Source organism: Thalia democratica, chromosome 5 (genome assembly GCF_965202585.1).
Source record: "Thalia democratica chromosome 5, ktThaDemo2.hap1.1, whole genome shotgun sequence".
In the NCBI taxonomy this organism is placed as follows: Eukaryota; Metazoa; Chordata; class Thaliacea; order Salpida; family Salpidae; genus Thalia; species Thalia democratica.
Window position 1 is genome coordinate 76,933,668 of NC_139169.1, and position 20,292 is coordinate 76,953,959.

The 20,292-nt window shown below is 26.7% G+C and overlaps 2 protein-coding genes across 2 annotated transcripts; both read right to left on the reverse strand.

The window, feature by feature from the left end:
• Positions 1-712: 712 nt before the first annotated feature.
• LOC145836924 (equilibrative nucleobase transporter 1-like) lies at positions 713-2,149 on the reverse strand. Its single transcript, XM_082944695.1, has one exon. It carries the CDS (start codon positions 2,147-2,149, stop codon positions 713-715), a length of 1,437 nt encoding a protein of 478 aa, XP_082800821.1.
• Positions 2,150-12,936: 10,787 nt separating this feature from the next.
• On the reverse strand, positions 12,937-19,041 carry LOC145836926 (choline/ethanolamine transporter flvcr2a-like). Its single transcript, XM_082944696.1, has 11 exons — positions 18,872-19,041; positions 17,880-18,111; positions 17,323-17,418; positions 16,545-16,686; positions 15,584-15,760; positions 15,361-15,428; positions 15,027-15,130; positions 14,698-14,808; positions 14,174-14,279; positions 13,656-13,767; positions 12,937-13,034 (listed from the first exon to the last, which is right to left on the reverse strand). The coding sequence occupies exons 1-11, from the start codon at positions 19,039-19,041 to the stop codon at positions 12,937-12,939; spliced, it is 1,416 nt and encodes a 471-aa protein (XP_082800822.1).
• Positions 19,042-20,292: the final 1,251 nt, after the last annotated feature.

Sequence of the window (20,292 nt, forward strand, 5' to 3'; positions counted from 1 at the left end):
TAAATTAAGATATTTCTTAAAAAGATTGATCAACGTATTTTATTCAAATTAAAAGAGAAAAAAAGATTCTTGGTATTGTTCATGCTTTTATTAATTTTACTTTTAATAAAACTCAAAATTTCATTTAAACTTTAAAAACAGCCTTTACTTTTTACCACTAAATATATATATATTAAAACGTTTTAGTATGACATATAAGTTAATAGTTAAACTGCAATGGTTAAATCACATGTTGTGACAATGAAGGTCAGGGACAACTTATTTTATTTACAAAACAAATCTAACCAGTAAGCAAACCTATGCCAGACGTACAAAAGGACACAAAAACAATTATTTATGAAACTAGATGATAAAAGACTTCGTTTTTTTTTCAGTAGATTTTTTTTCAGTAGAAGTTGACTTATTTTTATAAATAGTAATCAATCTATTGTTTATTTAATGTTCAAAATTTTAAACGGTCTAAGTAAAATTTAATCTATGAACTTTACATTATTTTCATAACTTGTAGAAATTTATCACAACTTGTAAAATTAAACATATTTATATAGTTTATTGAACGATAAAAAAATTACGCCCAAATTTATTTCCTATTTTGTCCAAGGACCTGGTGTACTAAGAATATTTCTGTTATCGAGTCGCACACCACGGAAACCTTTTAGTGTCTTGTCCAGGACGATCATTTTTACCTAAAGAATAAACATAAAATGTACATTTAAGCGAGGTTTTCGATGTCAGCCATGTTTTCCAATTCGACCGGATCGTTCTCTTTGCCTTGCTTTTCTATCCTTCTCATGTACCTGACTATGACGAAAGGATGCAGCAGGAGCAGAAAAGACATCACCAGCAAGCCGCAGGTCACCGGTAGAAAGTTGTTGTTCAAAACATCGGTGACAAGCGATCTCAGCGGTATTTGCAGGAACAGCATGACGCCGGCCGTGGCCGAGATCACCCCGTACAAGCTCCCTATGATGTTCGGGGGAAAGGCGGCCGTCACGAAAGTGTCGTTCGAGCTGAAGAACAACGCGCAGGTTGCGACGACTAGGAACATGCTCAATATTTGCAGGTTGGCCGAGGGGATCATCATGAAGATCAGCAGCAAGATTCCAGTCACGCAGGAAGTTCCGATCCCTATCAGGCAGGATCTCAAACTCGCAGTGCTTTGATCTTTGAATTTCTTTTGTACTTTTTGCATCAGCATGCCGTAACCAGTGGTGAAAACTATGTTTGTGAGCTGAACTATTCCGAAAATGTTAGAGTACCAAGTCACTGCTGTTTTGTCCGCGTCAGCTGCTTCACCCAACAAGCTTTTCATGAAAATGTTAAAGTTTGAAATGTAGTACACGACTATGAAATCAACAATCACCACTGATAGGACACAAGTTATAAAATACGGTTTCAGCAAATACTTGGTCAATTTTTCATCCTTTTCGCTTTCTTCTAACTTGTCATCTTCGTTGTTATTATCAGCAGCGTCTTTATCAGCAGTAAATATCTCTTTGTATCCGTACTCGTAGCTTTGGTCCACGGATTCGGGAACTGAGCGTTTGGGAGTGAACACAAAAGTTCGTGCGTTCAGCAGAAACCAGGCAGCCGCGTACAAGTAAGTCAGAGTGCCGAAGCTGACCTTCAGGCCGAAGTAAAGTTTGTTGAAGATGAGAAACACAACAGCCGCGCTGCCAAAAGCCCCGCTCACAGTTGAAATGTAAAAATTTCTCCTGTTTTCGGCGAACAGTTTCGAAGCTTGAAGGTTTTGAATGTACAGCCCGAAACCGGCGCTGGAAATTACCGGGAAGCAAAAGTAGAGCGCGAGCGAGGCGCTGGTCGGCACCGACGCCACGACCAACCAGGCCACGGCAGCCAGGTTTATCACCAGAGTCCTGGTGATCCAGCTGCCGTACTTGTCGAACAACTTACCCACCAGAATGTTCGTCAAGGGAGAGACCGCAGCGGTTACGGTGTAGATGCGGGACAAGCTGTTGTCTTGAGCGGTGCAAGTCGTTTCACTGCTTGTTACGTTGCATGAACTGCTGAAGAAGTCTTCTTCGCGCAAAATTGACTCGAAATTTGCCCAGCCGAAAACAGCTCCGGCCACAAAGAGAATTCCCAAAATTGCCGTGATCCAAGTCAAAACTTTTTGTTTGTTTTTCATATTTATTAAGTTTATATATCTACAAAAAATGTGCTTATATTATTTTCAATAATTTACTTTATAAAAAAGAAACTTTATTTAATCAAAATAATGTTAAACATTAATTTAATTAATAATTTTTTGTTGAATTACAGGTTTTCTTAAGTTGCAATTATGTTAAGGTCTTACAAAAAAGTTTAAATAGTTTTTTATCAAACGTTTTTTTAAATACATATAGAATACTAAAAGAAGTTTCAGAATGAACATTACAAAAAGTAAATTAAGCTTTAGTAGTATTTCATTCTTCAAAAATCATCCGAAGGGTCAAGCTGTGTATAACTGCTAAACTTTTATTTTTAATTAAAGCTAACTGTCTCAAACTTAAAAGCATGTATATTTAAGTTTATATATCAAATAAATTTTATTTGTTAAATTTCTATGACAAGTTTACTTAATTTAAAATAGAGTTAGCTTACTTTAAGTCCATAACCTATGGTAAAAAAACTAAACTTAGAAATTGTTCTTAAATACATACTTTAATAGCATTATCATCTGAATTTAATTAACAGAAATAACGAAGTTAAACTTCAATTACCATGGTTGCCACTGATCAAGCTGAGAAAATTTTCCTGACTTTTTCTGACTTTTTACCAAAAATTTCCTGACTTTTTTTAATCAAACTCTTTAGTTAAATTTATTCTAAAATACATAATCTAACACTTGAAACTATATAAAGCTTTCAATCTAATTTTAATACAGGTTAAAAACAACAGTTTTTTGCTGAATTTTATTAAAATTCCAGTATATCACTTAAACCATCTGTGTATGATTCATGTTTGTAATCAACAGCTCTATCAGCAAAATACTTGTATTATCACCTTATAAACACAGCCTGTCTGAAATAAAGACACAATTTTTTAGCATTTCCTAGCATAAATGTATCTAGATATACAAATGACATATAAGGAACTTTTACAACTTTTGTGTATATATCACAATTTCACTATGGAAGTGTCCTTGCTACAGACCATCAATACTAAAAAGCTTACAAAACCTGCTTGTTCAAGTAGGGTACTTGTTCAATATATTAATAGAAAATTTTTGCAGTTTTATAAAGGATATTTTACTAATATTTTACTAATTTATACCAGGTGAAGGCATTAGAAATAAAATTAAATATTTTTGTAAATTTCCAGGAAAATTTTGGATTTTTTTCTGACTTTAAAGGACTTTTAATCAATTTTTACCATATAATGGCTTTGGAAAACAAGGAATTTTGTAAATTTAAACTGACAAAATCTTAACCTTTTTTAAATTTTATAAAATTTCCTGAATTTTCCTGACTTGTTTTTAAAACCCCCTATTTTTACCTGACATTTTCTGACTTTTGTCATTTTTTTAAATTTTTCCTGACTTTTCCTGACCGAGTGGCAAATCTGAGTTACTGTCTTTCATGCTTAAACAACTAAAAACAACTAAAAGCTATAAAATTAGTTTACATAATTTTATAGCTATTTAAGTTTTAAAACCTATATAAAGAGCAATAATTACAATTGATTTAGTTTTTAAATGGCTTTTTGTAGCTTTTGAAGTTATAAAATTTTGTACAAATAAAAAAGATCTTTTGAAAATATCTATAACGTCAGTATCAATAAATAAGCTTTAAGCACTAAAAGACAATAACAACTAGCGTGATTATATTGTAAATTTTTCTAAATTAAGTTCTGAGATGTCTCCCTGGCTTTGTCGGTGCTCTGGTCTCCGAAGAATATCCTTTAATAACGTCTGTGTCTAATTTTTTTAATTATGATCTCATAGTTTTTGTAACTAATTTATTATATATGCTAATATTACCGTCACACTGCTTAATAAACATTTAAACTCCAAAAAAATTAAAACAAATCCCCATTTTTTGCCAAACAAAGCTTTTTTACGTAAAGAAAGCAGTTCAACAAGTTTTTAGATAAAAAAATATATGAAAAGAAAACCTTAAATATCGATTAGCAGAGAGTAATTTTCGTAAACTATTTTAGTACGTTTTTACAGTCTCGAAACTGATACTAAAAAAGACTATGACTAAAGTCGTTTGTTTCTGTTGTAAAGTTTTTTTTTCCTAAAGAAATATATTATAAATGATTAAGATTGATGTTAAAAGCTTTGAATTAAATAAAAATGACTTTTTTGTGAGAATTATATTTAGTATTCAATTTAAATTTTTAACGATAATTTCATTCTAATGTTTTTTTTTTTTTTTATCATGAAAATTTTTATTAAATAACTACACAGCTAAGTAGCAATGCTAATTGCTGTTTTTTCGTAAATCAAAACTAAGCTTAATAACCACTTACTTTCCTGAGTTTTAAAAATAAATTGTTTAAGAAAGTTTTGCGAGCTTTTTAGAAGTTGGTTTGTATATATATATATAAAAACTTTATAAGTTCTTTGCATACAGTTTTAAAAGATGCTGAAACAGCTATTAACTAATTTAAATTCTACTTCATTTAAAAAACTATCTGATGTTTGTAGACCAGGGTTTCCTAAACTTTTTTTCAAAAGGTCCACTAAACAAAAATAGAAAAACTATGGCTCCCTCCAACAAGATTACTCGAAAAACTAACATTAGAAAATGATGTTTTTTTTTATTTTGCCCTTCATCATAAATTCCAGAATGAACAGTGTAAGTTTTAAACTATGACCTCATGGCCCCTACGTGTCCCCTTTTCTCCTTATGATCCCCTAAATTTTTTTCACACAAAGAGAGCCATTTGACCTACTCTGGGAACCCTGTTGTAGACATAGAAATTAGTAAAAAAAAGGAATTTTTAGTTTTTAAATATTGGTTACAAGACACCCTTTTATGCTTAATTAAGAAAAACTAACCAACACATGTTCGAACCGGTCAAAAATCTACGAAGACAAAACTGCACGAGGGTACTTAATTGCACAAAGACACTTTTGCACGAGCAGACAATTTCGCAGGGAGACATTTTTGCAGAGTTGTATTTTTGTTTATTATGCTTTTAATTTTTTTATTATCTAAAGTTTTTACTATAACTGTTACCACTAATCCTTACCCTTAGTTGGTAATTTTTTTTTTTTCGTATTTGTTTTTTTTTTTTTTTTTTACATTATATATTATTTGTTTTTTACCATCATTATTACCCCTAGCCCTTACCTTAGGTCGGTATTTTTTTTAACTTATTTATTTTTATTTCTCATAATTTTTTTAACAGTAATTTCTTTTCATTATATTTATACTATCATTATTATTCCTAACTTTTACCATCCGAAACGTCAAGCTGTGTATAATTGCTCAACTTTTATTTTTAGTTAAAGGTAACTGTCTCTAACTTAAAAGCATGTATATTTTAAGCTTATACATCAAATAAATCTTATTTGTTAAATTTCTGACAATTATAGTTAATTTAATTCAAAATAGAGTTAGCTTAGTTTAATTCCATAACCTATGATCAAAAAAACTAAACCTTAAAATTGTCCTAAAATATACAATTTAATAGCTTTACCATCTAAATTTAATTGACAGAAATAACTAAATTAAACTTGAATTACTGTCTTCCATGCTTAAACAACTAAAAACTCTGGAGTTTAGTTTAAACAATTGTTTAGCGATTTAAGTATTAAAACCTATAGAAAGAGCAATAATTCCAACTAATAAAACTTTAAAATGGCTCTTTATGGGTTTTTTCGCTATAAAATATAAACAAGGTTTTTTTAAATATCTACATAGTTAGTATCAATAAATAAACATAAAGCATTAAAAGACAATAACAACTAGCGTGATTATATTGTAAATTCTGAGATGTCTCCCTGGCTTTGTCGGTGCTCTGGTCTTTGAAGAATATTTTTCAATAATGTCTGTGTCTATTTTACAAAATTGCACGAATATACTTTTGCACGAGCAGACAGTTTCGCAGGAAGACATTTTTGCACGAGCTGTATTATTATTAAAGAATTTAACTATTAAAAAACATTTAATAAACAACAAGGAGAAAAAAAAATTACCGACCGAGAGTAAGAGTTAGGGGTAACAGTGATAGTAAAAAAATACTAATAAAATTGCTATTAAAAAGAAGTAAAATAAATATAAATAAATTAATTAAAAAAAAACTATTGACTTAAGGTAAGGATTAGGGGTAATAGTAATGGTAAAAATATAGTAAAAAACAAATAAAAGCTATATGAAAATAAAAAATTAATTTAGAAAAAAGTAAAATGGAAAAAATAAGTTACCAACCGAGGATAAGGTTTAGAGGTAACAGTGATAGTAAAAAAAAATTAAGTTAACAAAAAAAGAATTTCAACCTGTGCGAAATCGATTCTGTGTGCAAAAGTAACTTCATGCAATTTTCTACCCTCGTGCAATTTTGACACCTACCCGTTTGAACTGCTTCAGAGTGGGTTATAACTTATAACATTAAAGTCAAGTTATATTTTTTCTTATTCTAGTACAAAAAGCTAGTCAAAAGGTGCAAAAGTTAATCTAACAATAAAATTTAAATTAGACAGTGTTGCCACTCGTTTTTCCAAATATTTTTCCAGGTTTTCCACATTACTTTCAGGTTTTTAAAGGTACACGTTTTTGGGTCTATTTTCAGTTTAAAATTAATTAAAGGTAAGAAACTGTGTTTAAAAGGAAAAAAAAACATTAAGAATATACTGTAAAGCTACTCTGAATATGTTTTTTAATAAAATAAATTTTTGATGATAACAACACATTTTGTTTGTATGATAAATTTTTTAGGTAAAATCGTAATTATAGTACAGAACATGCGAAAATTGTTAAACTTCCAGGTTTTTTTTAGTGAATTTTGTTCAAAATTCCAAGATTTTCCAGTTTCTTTACAAAATTTTTCAAATACCAGGTTTTTCATTTGTTTTGCCTAAATTGTCAAATTCCGGGTTTTTCCAGGTCTCAGGTAAAGTGGTAACCCTGGTTCAAAAAATAACAAAGTGCTAATGCACAAAAGTTTTAAACAACAATTATTTATACATCAGTTAAAAATTTTTAATGTATTATGTTTACATTTAGGCTACAAAAAATTTTTATCTTAGTTGTAAAAAATAAACTTAAAAGAACATCTCAAAGTGTAAGCTATTTTTACTTACTTTAAATTTGTAGCAATTTACTTTTAATTATTTACTATCAATTTAAAACTAAAATTATCAATTAAAAAGTTGTTTTTATTTCTTACATTAGCAGTTTAACCATGTAAAAAAATCAGTTGTTGAGTTATACTTACTGGTAACTAAATAAGCTTAAAATTTTACATATTAAACGTTTATATTTCTTATAGTTTTAAAATTATACCTCTGAAATAGACAGTATTGTTAACAAACAAGTATTGATAAGAATTAAAATTGTTTCAATAACTTGACATATATGTATAATTCTTGTTTTATATCATCTAGTTAATTAGAAACAATTTTATCTAATCAACAAAACTTCTTTTTACTTATTACAGCAGAGTAAGTTGTACTTTATATGAAACAGTGTTGCCAAATACTTTTGACAAATTAACTCTAGGTTTTGAAATTTTCTTCCAGGTTTTAAAAATTACACAATTTAGGGTCTACTTATAAATTAAAACTAAGTTTAAGATAAAAAACTGTTTTCAATAGCATAACTACATTAAAAAGATATCTCAAACCAAATGTGGTTATTATTAGTAAACATTTTTGGTCATCACAAAAAAATTATCTATATGATAAACTTTTAGTGCCAAGTCAAAGTTTTACTTCTTAACATTTAAATATTTTTTTAAATTCCAGGTTTTTTAGTGGTTTTTGTTCAAAATTGAAAGATTTTTTATAAAATTTCTCAAAATACAGGTTTTTTGGCAACACTGATAAACATTTACATACATGTTCAATTCTAAGATTGAAAAAAAGTTCACAAAAATCAAACTAAAATTAAAAAAACACAGGAGTTTTATAAAATATTATATAAAAAATTAACCTATTGTGTTGATTTTTAAGTATGAAAAAGAAGATATCACTACACTTATAATCAGCTACTTAGTTGCAACTCTTTAAGACAAAAAATACCAATACTAAGTGACCAAAACTTGTCTGATAAACATTATACTAGTCTTAATTTCTTTCATATTATTAAACAAATGATACATTCCAGTAAAATTATACATATATTAGTTTTTAATATTGTTACAAATTTTTAGCTCAACTTTTAAAGTTATATTCTAGACTAAGATTTTGAAAATAGATTTTAGTTAAACTGAGTTTTGATTAAAAAACAAGTAAGCCTTATACACTTATATTTATATATAAGTCCTGGTTAAGCTTAAAAGTTTTCTAACATAACTCAAAATGTTAAAAAGCTAAAAAAGGATTCACAACAAAATAGTCAGTTGCTCATATTAAAAAGGCTCACATTAAATTGAAAAATTTACTGTAGATTATGTTTGAAAATAACTGCATGCTTTGTTTTTCTCTCTTTGATATAATATGAGTTTAAAGCATAAAGGATGCGGATTTTTTTTAAGTTTAAAAAAAACCTAAAAATTCTTTTAAGAATAAAAAAACTGACTTATGTCAAACATGAGTTAGCCTGAGTAAGGTAAATAAGAAAAAAAAATTATTAACAATTAACATTTTACTGTTATAATCCATCTTAAATAAAAAATAAATATTAATTTAAAAAGTACTCAAAATTTAACTAAAAATCTTGAGCAGAAAGGCCAATTTTTTTTTAGATATTTCATCCAGTTTTATATATTACAACTTTTCTTACCCTTTACAAAAAAAAAAACTATTTAAATGTCAAATAAATTGTACATAATTTTTGTAAAATATCCTTAATTATATTTTCAATGAATATTTAAACATTTTTACAAAATTTTAAACTTTTAGATAATTAAGTTTTGAATTACTAAATAAATATACTTTACTTTATCTAAAGTTTGTTGCTTTCTTAACATTGATACTTAGCTCCAGATTTTATAAATTTTTCTTAAAATTTAGTACTAAAATGTCTTAAGGTTGTACCGTTAGTACTTTTTGAAACAAGGTGTTAATTTATTTTTTTTGAAAGCCATTTTTACAGTAACTTAAATACTTTAACAAATATGGATTTGGTAGTCAGGTATTTATTAAATTGGTATACTTTTTATGCATATGTAAATATATACCACTAAAGCAGAAAAAAAGATGACATATATTTTCATTCTTCATTTAGATCATAGGTGACTAATTAGTTAATAAATAGTTTTGTCTCATGTTTGTTAAGTTCTAACTTTGCTACAAAATGCTTACAAATTTTTTGAAATATAAGTAAAATTTAACAGCTATGTAAAAACTTTTGAGCCTAATAGATTTCTTTTTAGTGAAATTAAAAACTATAAAAAAATTTCAACTGAGTTTTTTAACAAAATTGCTGCCCTGATTGGAGAGGATAAATTATAATGAAGTCAAAAAATAATAGTTTAAGTGTTTCTAAAAAATTATACTAGTTCTACTGACCAGAATAACTTGTGTATGTCACATCCATACTTGCCAAAAAGTTTGATTTGTTCTAGAATTTCCTTTTAAGAGCAGGGCCAATTTTAACAAAGTTCGGACCTTAAGACATCAAAGCTTTTAGCAAGGCGATCAAAATAACAGCTAGATTTAGTAACAATCATGTTTTGGCAAGTATGGTCACAACTCTATTTAAACTTAAGGAAATTTGCCTTAATTACACAATGTGTTATTTTGAAGTATTTATTTTATAATAAGCGTTTATTGTTTAGCTAAAATTTTTAAGTAGCTGTCTTTTGTTTGCTTTTTTTCATACGTAGCTTATTTTATTTAAAAAACTACATTTAAATGCCATTATGTATAATATTTTTCTGAGTTAGTTCTACTAGTATTATTTTGAATGTTTTTTTTTCATTACATTTTTACAACAGGTAATAATTGATACTTAAACTTGTTAAAGAAAATTTCTTATGAAAGAGAATTTCTAACAGTGTTTTTTTTAAAACTGATGGTTATGAAAATCAAAATTAATATTTATTTTTAGTGCTAAATTGTGCTGTTCTGTATAAAATTTGTACAGAACATAGCTCTTATATGGTGTTTTCAGCGAAATATTTATTTTCAAAATTCATGTTTAATAAGAAGATTACTTTAAAACTACTTCAAAACTTGATTATTCTAAGTATTTTGTTATTGTTTTTAAGCTTTTAAAGTGGATCATCTGTGCAACTGTTAAATCCACGAGACGTCCCTGATTGCATACTGTTTGGGGCAAATACAAGTTTTATATACAAAGTTTTACATATAAATGTGATGTATTACCTAACCTAACCTATTTGAATACTTCAACTTATTTCAATTAAGTATTAAAAGTTAAAGCTATATTTTAATTGATACTTGTAAACTATTAAGTTATTTGCAACTTTCTATAACTTTAAATCTATTGTATCTAGGTTTTTTTTTAGTAATCTAACTCATTTGAACAATTGTAATGACAACAAATTTTTCTAAAATTAGATAATTTATTTAGAAGTTTTATTACAGATACTAAAATGTTTAAATAGCAGATAGTATTGACTTACTTTTTAGTTTTTCTTTTTCAACTTTTATTAATACTTTTTCATAAAATACTATTCAAAAAACTTAAGTATGAGATTAAAACAAACTTTACATAATAATTAATCAATAGTTATATGATTACTTTTTTTTGCTTAGAGTTTAATAAACAAGTGCAGTAGTTAATAATTAAGTTGTTTTTGTAAAATGTATGAATAAATATAAATTATGTTATACTTGTATTTTTAGCTAGTAATAATTGTACTACCTGCTTGACAATATAATAATAGCTACCTTTGAATTCTCTTTTTTTTGTACACTCATCTTAAAAGTTTGCTTATCAACTATAATTCTAAAGCTCTAATTTAAAAAAATAACCACTACAAGTACATATTATTCAATATTTTCTGTTTATAAATAAAATATTTTAAAAATGGCTGGTAAATAAATATGATAAGTCGATATAAATTAAAAAATAATTTAATGGGAAAATGTGAACAAACATTTTTTAACTAAAAAATATTTTATTTTATCTTTTGACTAAATATAAATACTAATACTTATTTTACTGAAAATACTGGTACTTTTACTTAAAACTCCTCATATTTTAGAATGATTGTCGTCTTTTTCTGCTTACTTTCAATAAAAAATATTTACTTTTTACTATTAGATATTTTATTGTGTTTTACTAAACGGACTGCTTAGCTATCTTTAACAAATATTAACTAATAAAATATTATTTAAAATAAAACATACTAAATTGTCTTTAGTTTAAAAAAAGTAGCACTATTCGCGCTGTTCGTTAATTTTCTTAAGTTTTTAAAGATATTGTCATCGTTTAATATATATCTTCGTTCGTTGTGTTTTTGATACATGCTTTTATTTTTTAGCTAGATTTATGTCGAATGATAACTAACAAAAACTATTTTTGCAGGCCAAACAATTAAAAAACTTATTATTTTTGGAAAGACTTTAGTAGAACTTTTACTTATTTGTATTTTGTGTAAAATTCTAATTAGTTGGATTTTATCAGAAAGCAAACAAAATCTTTAAAAAAATTAAAGTACAGAAAATTTGTGTGTTGTTTTTATTTGTATGCTAACTAATGACTAATATAAAGATTTTTTGCTCAAAATATTGTTTTAAAAATTAAACTAAGAAAGTTAGATAAACTATTAAAAATTAGAATTGTTGAAAAATTTATTTAAATTATTTTATAAAGGACAATACTAGTCTTTTAAATATTTTTTTTAATCTCTTGAAAATCATTTTTCAAGAAGTTAGTTTTAAAACATTTTATTAAAACTCTGGTAATAAGAACTAAGTTTGTATTTAGTTTAAAAGTAGCTACAAAGTTTAATAGTTTATTCTTCAAGTATGCAGTATATTTTACATTAACTATTAGGTACGAGCATAAAGTTAATTTTATAGACAAATTTATAAACTTTTCAAAAAACATAAAACTTTAATGTCAATTATTTTCCTTATCTTAAAAGTCCTTTGACAAATATTTTAGAGGGTTAGTTTTTATCGTGTTCATTGAAATTCAGAATGTAAAGAAAAGAGTAGAAAAAAGAATGTGAAACTATGAAACAAACTTTGAAAATACTAGATTTAAATAATAATAACAAATTAAACAGTAACCTCTCTTTGTTACACTAACACATGTTTCTGTGTGTTAAGGAGTTAACACACTTCAACAGAGCTGTGAAAATCAAGAAAATTTCTATTTTCAAATAGCTAAATTTAAATATTATTTAAAAATTTTAGAAGCATTATTGTACACTTTTTTTCTACATACATTTATACAAAAACTTTATGGTATGTATGTACTAAAGTTTTATTATATTTAAGCAAAAAATAAAGATACCTGAGTATTAACTGATTCAAATTCTGTTTAACTTATAGTTCTTTAAATTACAAAAGATCAAACTATAAGTTTTATTAATGACTCAGTTAATTTAGTTTTAATTGATTTAACTCAGTTATTTTATTAACACATCAAGTAAAGCTTAATACCGTTGAAAAATAATAAAACTTGTACAAAACAAATTTTTATTTAACTTAAAACTTTGAAGTAAACGAATATTTTGAGGTATACAATTAATTATTATTAGATTTAAAACACAAAAACATTAAAAATTAAATAAAAAACTGCAACTCTACAAAAAACATGTACAAAAATAGCCCTTCAAAGTTAGTTTAACGAAATTAAAAAAGCGATTCCGAATAATAATTAGTTTTTAATTAGTTTTTTTTTATGATATATCGTTCCTTGAATGAAACGAAGTCTGCTTTATGATTGAAGTGAAGTTTTCATTTGCTTTTTGACGTTTCAAATCTTCTTTTGTGGCAACTATAAAAAGTTTTAAGTTTATAGTTTTACATATATTTTGGTGTGTTTTAAAGAAGTTCAATTTTGCTTAAAACTCTTAATTATTAGTTTTTAGTAACTGATTATATAGTACAAAAAGCAAAACTTTTGTAGAGCTTATACAAAATTGTGTTAAAAATATAATGTTTTAAATTTAGAAGATAAATAACACAAAAAAAAAAACAGATACTTGGACAATCTGAATTTCTAAAACTTAAATAAACAAAACAACTTAATTAAAAAATATTAAAAATCCCTATTTCTCAACAGTAGGTATAATTATTAATTACTAAATGTTTTTAACAAAAGTATAAATACGTTTTTGTAAAGCAGGAGTTCTAAGCTACTTACAAAAAAAAATTGTTAATAAGAACCGAAAAAAGACATAAATTCATAAGTTATTCATTTTACCAATTTAAAAGTTGTTTCTAGCAATGTATTATTTGAATATGTTTACGAATAAACACTTACTAAGATAAAACGGTAAACATAATTTTCTAAAGCAGCTGTTAAAAGCTACAAAGCATTTATCATATCTAAACAAAAAAGCTTAAGAATGTAAATAAAAGCGAATTATCAAAACTGCTTTGAAGTCCAACTAACTTGTTAGTATTGTACCGACGAACAAAAGTCCACATAAGCAAATATTTGCAATTAACACTGAATTGTTCGTCATAATGAATCGAGTAAATATTGTCAATCCTATACCGAAAGCCTGTGTGTGAAATTTTTGTGTTTAAAGTTTTGTTTTACATAAATAATTAGTTCAATCGTTTTCACGACTTATTGAAAACATTTAAACAATAAATTTGTTATGTAATACAACTAAAAGCAACCTATTTCTTAAAAAAGCGCTTACTTATGTAAGGAGCTGTATTTTAATTAAATTTATACTTTTGTTTGAATTGTACTAAGTTTAAATAATATTAATTGTACATTAAAAAATCTGCTTTAGTTGAAATTAAACCAAAATTAGTTATGGTGTACAGTATTTTGCCAAGATCTTCATGTTAAAAAACACATCTATATAATACAACTCTAAATAGCGGAAACTCACACTTATTCGTTTATTTAGTGTTTACTGTTTTCACCTTTCAAAACACATGAAAACAACAAATAACCTGAGCGCTAGCGTTCAGCATACCGCTAGAAATACCCTCGCAAACAGGGTAGGTTATTTCGGCCGCAAACTCAAAACCCACTGGAAGGTAGCCGGTCATTGTGAACCTGTTGTATATATTTACATGTTATTGTTTATACTTTTAATGTAAAAAAAATAAAAACAACTAGAATCATTTAACAATATTTTTATTTAGTATTGTTTATTTTAGGTATTTATTGTTTGACTTAAGACTTGAAAGATTAAAGTTCAAAAAACATAGTTTTGAAAACATCTGAAGGTTATTGTATGTTTTTATGTTTTAAATATTAAAAATTAAAAAAGAACTAACGTTTTTTATGAGTTAAGTTCTTTTTAAGTATATTTTTTAAGCATCAATTTAGACTAAAAACCATGGTTGCCAAAATTACTAAAATTTAAAAGTAAAATTTTTTTAAAAACCGAAAATCATAGCAATTATAATGAAACAACCTCTATTTTTGACTTAAAAAATATCGTTTGCTTCGAAAACATCCTAAATCTTACCCGAGTAGACCTCCAGCAACGTAAACTGTCCACAGGGTGCCGCTCTTGAGCAGTCCAGAGTATAAGCCCATTGATACCAGGGTCAGTGCGTACACCAGTACTGTTGTCTTCCTGAAGAAATCGAGTTACGACGTTAGTCACATTAATGCTTTTCAAATAAGATTTTCAATGAGTTAAGCTACAGAAAAAAAGTATTATACCGTATCCAAGAAAAGCCTAGCTGTTTGAAAACAAATATTTAACTCTTGTTTTCATCTTTTACGTGAGACTCTGGTAAAATTAAAACCAGTTGCCAACATTTTTATTTTTACAAATAAAATTGAAATAACCTGTAAGCTTTAGTTTTGTCCAGAACGACCCCACACAGTACAGACCCGGCAATTCCTAACAGGACCAAAGTCAACCCAACTTGACCGGCTTCTTTAAGGCTGTCCTGTAATTAAATTTATATTTGGTTTTTAAAAACTAGATTAAGATTGTTTTCAGTTTTTTTACTCTATACTACTGATCAATTAGGTTTGCTCCGAGTGTCTTTGTATCTAATTTATTATTAATGAATTTACATGATTTTTATTTTAAATCGGGCTTTAAATTAAAAAAAAGTTAATAATTTGTATAAAATTTGTAAAATTTATAATTATTAATTTATAAAATACAACTCACAGGGAAGCTGTCTAATATTTCGTCGTTTAGAAGTGTAGAAATTGCATAATATGTTCCCGTGTTAATACCTGAAAATTAATTATTTGTCATGTATATCAATAGAATAGAGCTAGCTTATTTTTTCAAACTAGTATTTCTCTAGTTTTAAACTATTCTTGATATATTTATCATAAGTGTTATGAAAAGTTTAGAAATATTAAGACTGAATATTTATTTAACTAACCATAGGAAATAATAAGTAGCACGGAAGGTACATCCACCAACAAAGCTTTCAATGAACTTCCGTAAGAAATATTCTCACTCACGTTGCCCACACTTCCGTTCTTACCATCTTTCTGAGTCATTTGCCTGTATTTCGCCTGTGCCACGCTCGGTGGATACTTTGGCTGGTTTTTAAACGCTGTTTATTTGTTATTGTTAACTTTTATAAGGTTATAAAAATTAAAGAAAAGTTTTTACTACTATTTAAAGTAATGATAATTATTTTTGAAATTACACTACTTGTAAACGATATTTAATTTATTCTCTTTTAATTTGATAACTGTTTTGTAAACTCGTATTAAATCTAAAAACGCTACATATTACTTAAGTCAAAAAAAAAAAAAAACTAAAGCAATAATAGATTAAACGTATTAAAAAATAAATAAATTGTAGAAAATTTTTGAACATGATTATAAACAAATAACGTAATGTTAGATTTTATAAATTTTTTAAAGCAGTAAAATTTCCAGTCATTTTGCACGTTAAACTCTAACATTGTTTGATTAAATAAATAAACATTGCTGTTTGCAGAACAACTCGTAATCAAATAAAACTAAAAAGAAGCTTAGTTGTGCCAATCAAAAGTATTTTTCTTAGGTGTAAGGAAGCTAACTAACACTCAAACTTTTTTAAAAATTTACTTGTTGATGTTTCAATTAAAACCATTAAAAAAGCTACTTTTTAAGTAAACAAAATGTATTATTTATACAACAAAACTTTTTTAGTTTAACATAAAAAACTTATATTTTAAATGTGCGTTTACTTTAATGAAAAAAAAACATTTGGAAAGTTTATTACAAAATTGTGCTGTACGAATTAAGATAACAAACAAATAGTTATTATTAATAAACTTAAAGATTATTACCAACAAATTAATTGAAAACTAAATCAACAAGCTAATAAAAAACTATCAATAAACCAACTGAAAATGACCAGAACAAACAAGAACGATGTCGCCACAGCTGTTATGATGAAAAGCAGTCTCAAGTCGTTCTGCACGACTGATTTGTCGTCCGAATCGACCACTATGATTGGTGGAAGCAAAAATCCTAGCGCGGTTCCGAACTAAATGTTCAAAAATAACTTTTAGAAATTCACAAAAATTCATTGAAGAGTTGACAGATTAGTAACTTAAAAAGTAGGTCTTTAGCTTTAAAAAAAAGTAAATTTATAATGTGTTATTTCATTTTATAGCTGTAAGCGTGATTAAGTTAGAAACTTTCTTTTATATTTATATTTTTAACTAAGGCGCCGTTTTTAAAACTTAAACTTACAACAAGTAAGTTGTTTTAAACAGAAATGCAAAAATTCTGTTTCAACCAGATATCCCAATACAGCAAGGGAGCAAGTGTTATGTAGTTTTAATTTATATATTAAACCCGATTTCCGAAGACAGCAAGAAATTTTCATTATTTATTATTAAATTTTAATTCTATATTAAACCCGATTTCCGAAGACAGCAAGAAATTTTCATTATTTATTATTAAATTTTAATTCTATATTAAACCCGATTTCCGAAGACAGCAAGAAATTTTCATTATTTATTATTAAATTTTAATTCTATATTAAACCTGATTTCCGAAGACAGCAAGAAATTTTCATTATTTATTATTAAATTTTAATTCTATATTAAACCTGATTTCCGAACACAGCAAGAAATTTTCTTTATTTAATATTAAATCTTAATTTGATATATTAAACCTGGTTTCCGAAGACAGCAAGGGAGCAAGCAGTAGAAACTTCTGCGGGTCCAAACCAAGTTGCCGCTAATTTTGAGGGCATACCGAGTATAAACACCTGTAAAAATTAGTACTTATAAAACACATGAACTTTTATTGAGTTAGCGGAAATAAGCTTAAATCCTTATATATTTACTCATTCTATAACGGGTGCAATTATAAAGTTTTAGACATTTGGGTTTAAAAATTTTGAACTGAAATTTACAAATAGTAACAAAAGAACTAAGAAAAAGCTTTATATGCAACTAAATGATTAATAAATATTTAAACGTAGTTAGTTTTTAAGGTAAAACGCATATATAAATTTTGAGCAATATTAGAAGTTTAATCACTTTTCATATTTAATTTTGGTTTTAGAAAATAAAACGTTTAAAAAGTAATACAAATATACTTTTTTAAATTCATTGCGAGTAAAATTCACAAAGCCAGCTCAAAAAAAAAACTTGTATAAACGAAAAAGTCTTATACTAACTAAGTTTTTGATAAGAAAAAACAATTAAAAAAAAACATTAAATAAACCTGGCTAACTGCAGCAATGGTCTGTCCAGTCATGGTCACACCGAATAGCGAAGGATCACAAGAAAATATTTTCACGATAGCACCAGCCGCATTAAGCCCTGCTCCCAGAAGGCCGATCAGTCGGAGGCCATAATAGTCCAGCAACCACGTGGCGGGAAAAATGAGCGGGATGTATGCCAGCATGAATATTATCGACAACCAATCAGCTGCCGAGTTGCTCACATCGTAGAATCTGTAAGAAATTGTAGTTTTAAAATAAAATAGTATAAATTTTTGTCTTAATTTAAAGTTTAGTGCAACTATTTCAAATTGTACTAAGTCAAAAACGATACTTAAATTATCTAACATGAGTGATAGAAAACTATCAGTTATTAGTTACAAAAAAAGTTTGTGACTTAAGGATACTATAAGCAGTTTTTAGTAAAAGAGTTGTACCACCGTTTGTTAATATTATTCTTCAAACTGTGTACTAAAATACTAATCAGTTGTCGTGAGTAGCTGTTTGTAGAAGTATTTTAAAGAAATATTTAAGGGCAGATAGTTTTTTAATACTTGCAGGAAAAACTAATAACAAAACTTTTGTAATATATTAAAAATTATCTTTAGTACTGGTATAAATTTCAAGTACAAAATACTCACAAAGTTCAATGTTTTTAGTTATATAACACTTAGTAAGCTTTAGAATTGACTATTATTTACTAAAAAGCTCTAAAATTTTGAGCAAATAACTTTGCTTTTATTTAAATGTTTATAAAGTGTATAGCAGATAAGTTGCGGTTTTGAATAAGAAGTAATCATAAAATTATTGAAAATTTTGGAAAAGTGAAAAAGTAAGCCAATTAAAAACATCTTAGAGAACTATTCGGTTTTAAATTTTTATCCAAAACAAATATTTTTAAAGCTATTCACTGTTTACACTTTCAAAAGGACATAAGTTTTGTATCTACAAATCTTAAGCTGAACTAATTATCGAAATTTGAAAACAAACAAACTTGACGATGATGTTGCTGATGATGGAGTACTGAATCCACTGGAAGGCGTTAGTCGCAGAATACAGTGAAAACAGCAAAAGTATCCACCACCGTCTTCTGTACGTCTTAACTTCTGACAACAACGCCGAGTCGTCGTTTTTGCTCAAATCGCTGTCCGATGAATCCGTCATAATGAGTTTGATGGTAAATAGTTTGCTTATTTGTTTGTATTTAGCTGAGTAATAATTAAAAAAATCTTTCTTACTGTTTACGCTTCACTGAGTATTGTCTTATTTAGTAGTAAGCTTTATATTTGAGTTATAGTTATCTACTTCGTGCAATAACAATTTCTTATTAATCCAACTGTGTTGTATATCTAGTTTTTCTACGGAACAAATTTCGATAAACTAATCTAATTTTTAGTTACATAAATGATTTTAAACTTTAAAAGTTTTAAAGTTTCAAAAAGACAATTTGTATACTAGTTTATACAAAATTCAACTATTTTATATTTTTTCAATTGACTTGATTTAAACATAAAGTAAAGTATTTAGAAACACTTTATACGCGACAAAAATTGTTTGTTGAGAATTTAATACAAAACCTTGATGTTATTCTACTTTGAGCATTTGCACAACATAACTATTTTACCTTGGTTTTTATTTTAATTTAGTAGAAAAATCTGTTTGGATAATAGTAAATAAATATATTGTTTACTCATTTAAAACCTTTTGTGTACAAAAAGTATTTTTTTCATTGGTATCAAATAATTTTAATCAGGCGAGCTTGTTTTTGTTCTGTAGTTTTAAATTTATCCAGTATTGAAAACTTTAAGATAAAGATTGTTTTTTAAGTATCAAAATCTTTGATTAAAAAAACAGTACTAATTTTATTGCTAAAATATACACTACATCTTTAAGATTTTCTTTGGTTAAAAACAATAAATAAGCAATATAATTTCATGGAACTAACTTTAGTTTTAAACTCTAAAAAGCTGTAAACTTAACAATTAAACTATATATATAGTATTAAACGAAACTACCTATTGTTTATCTTAAAAAAGAAAATATTATCTGTAAAACTTAACTTATACACTAATTTTTTTTTAATCTTTTGAACTATAACTAATGTTCGATCACGTATAACAAAAGTTAAACTAATTTTAAATCTAAGAAAAATATATAGCAGCAAGTTTAAACAAATGTTAGTTTAAACAAACTGCCATAGCGCAAGAAATATGCTGCACTAAACGCTTGCATCTTAATTGATTAATCTCATTCAAAACAACTTGTGTAAAGTAATGACTTCAAAACTAAAACTGAACTATTTACTACGACTTCCTGATCAGCCATGCATGAATGAAACCGCCGGTGGTTTACCCCTAAGCATGACACTAAAATGAACTTTTTGTTTCATCTGATAAATTTTCGATTTAATTTTCT